We start from the raw sequence: 1,787 nt of genomic DNA, 5'->3' as shown, positions 1-1,787 counted from the left end.
TTGATACTTATATTTTATGATTGTGTACTTTTTAAGTGAATTTTATTACTAAAACAGTGTTCTCTTCGCATATTCTGTAATTCTAGTCCTATTATTTGTACAGGTTAGTTTATCTTTGGGGCCGATTTTCTCAAAACCTGGTTCTCATACACCTAAACTTTAAATGCTAACATCTCTGGATCTATTTATCCTAGGGATGCCATTCAAAGACCAAATTAAAGCTTATAATGTGATCTACCAAAATGTAATATAAACTCATTTTTTGATTTTCTAACGATGAGACTCATTTTGTAGTGAGACCTCACATATGCAATTTTGAACATGTCAATTAAAATATTAATGTAGTAAAATACAAAAATATTAACCAATTACAGGTATTGTTATTAATTACAAATCATTAAAGAAATATTTACAAATTTAAATGAATTATATGGAAAGACTACAAAATAATATGGATATTAATTTGAATTATTGAAAGTTTTGAAAACATTATTTATTGCTTCATTGATTTTAGAATTTTTTTTTTTTACTAAATTTTTTCAAAAACAATAGAGGAGTGATAAAAATTAATAATTTATTAATTAATAAAAGTTAGATAATAAGTGAAGTTTTTTTGTTTTATTACAGTTTCTTCAGATGTCAATGTATTCGTAAACATCCAGTTGGACACCAGTGGCTAATTAAAGTTAATTAGTAAAGAATTGATTGATTCAGTCTGAATTAGCTTGTATTTTCACATTTTAGCTGTATAGATTAAGATTATATCAAAAGACTCTCTAAATACATTTAGAATTTATATCAATTTCTAAGAAAATTTAAAATCATCAAAATACTAATTAATTTTTTTTTTTTCAAATTAAAAAAAAAAAATTTGAATCTCGGTGGTGGACAGGATAGAAACGTTTGACAAGGTCATTGACCTTCAGTGACCCAAACAGGTAATCATGATATTGAAGACATTATTAATAGTTTTTTAGGTGCTTTATTTTAGTAAACATGTAAGTGGATAATATGATAGTTTATTAATAAATGATTATGATACCGTATTAATAGTGTTTTGGTATTGAAATAGCATTAAAACATTTTTCAGGTTTCTTAGCATGTAACAGGGTGAAATACTGAGAGAATCTATGTTATCCAAAACAAATTTAATAATCTACTATAATAATAATCATCATTGCTTAGTCTAACTGCTATTATTAAATATAATCATCATAAATTATAATAACAACTTATGGTATATACATTTTAAAATACAATTCTAAATAAATATGTTCCTATGTAGTTTAGATATAGTAATATGTTTTGCAGTGTTGTTTTGCCTAACATTACATTACAAAGTATTTAAGCCAGTGAAGCATTTAAGAACAGATTATTTTATCATTCTGCTGCCCTCTATTGACAAATAAAATAAAAAATATGGACAATATTTACTATCAATTTGAACTTATTTTACTTATTCTTTTTAAAGTATAACCTTGATATTTATTAGAATTTTAGAGTTCACTTTAGAGTTTAGATGAGTTTTATTTAAAATTTGACAAAAGAAACGTTTCTTCTCAACTTGGGATCCTCTACTAATCAGCATTAACTTACAAACTGAGAAGTAGAATGTTTTCTGTAAAATTGAGTATTGACAAATTAACTTTGAATTATTATAAAAGTATTTGTGTAGAACTTACTACTTATTTTGTAATTCCTTTAAAATAAAGCCTGCGTGAATAAATATGGAGTCATCTCAGATGCCCTTTGGTTTCAATTTGGTGCTTGTATTAAAAGAATGATAA

General features: G+C 24.7%; 1 protein-coding gene across 4 annotated transcripts in view; it reads left to right on the top strand.

Moving 5' to 3' along the window:
• Positions 1–1,787, top strand: part of LOC117115980 (calpain-9-like) — a 36,894-nt gene extending 35,107 nt beyond the window's left edge. For all 4 annotated transcript variants that reach the window (XM_033259903.1, XM_033259902.1, XM_033259901.1 and 1 more), the window contains one exon: positions 628–1,787. In XM_033259903.1, coding sequence (XP_033115794.1) covers positions 628–654 — 27 coding nt within the window. In that variant the 3' untranslated portion in view covers positions 655–1,787. The remainder of the gene's footprint in view (positions 1–627) is intronic.

This window comes from Anneissia japonica, unplaced genomic scaffold, assembly GCF_011630105.1.
Source record: "Anneissia japonica isolate Jap-2015-1 unplaced genomic scaffold, ASM1163010v1 scaffold287743_len2803612_cov181, whole genome shotgun sequence".
In the NCBI taxonomy this organism is placed as follows: Eukaryota; Metazoa; Echinodermata; class Crinoidea; order Comatulida; family Comatulidae; genus Anneissia; species Anneissia japonica.
This window is presented reverse-complemented; position numbering and strand designations above follow the sequence as displayed.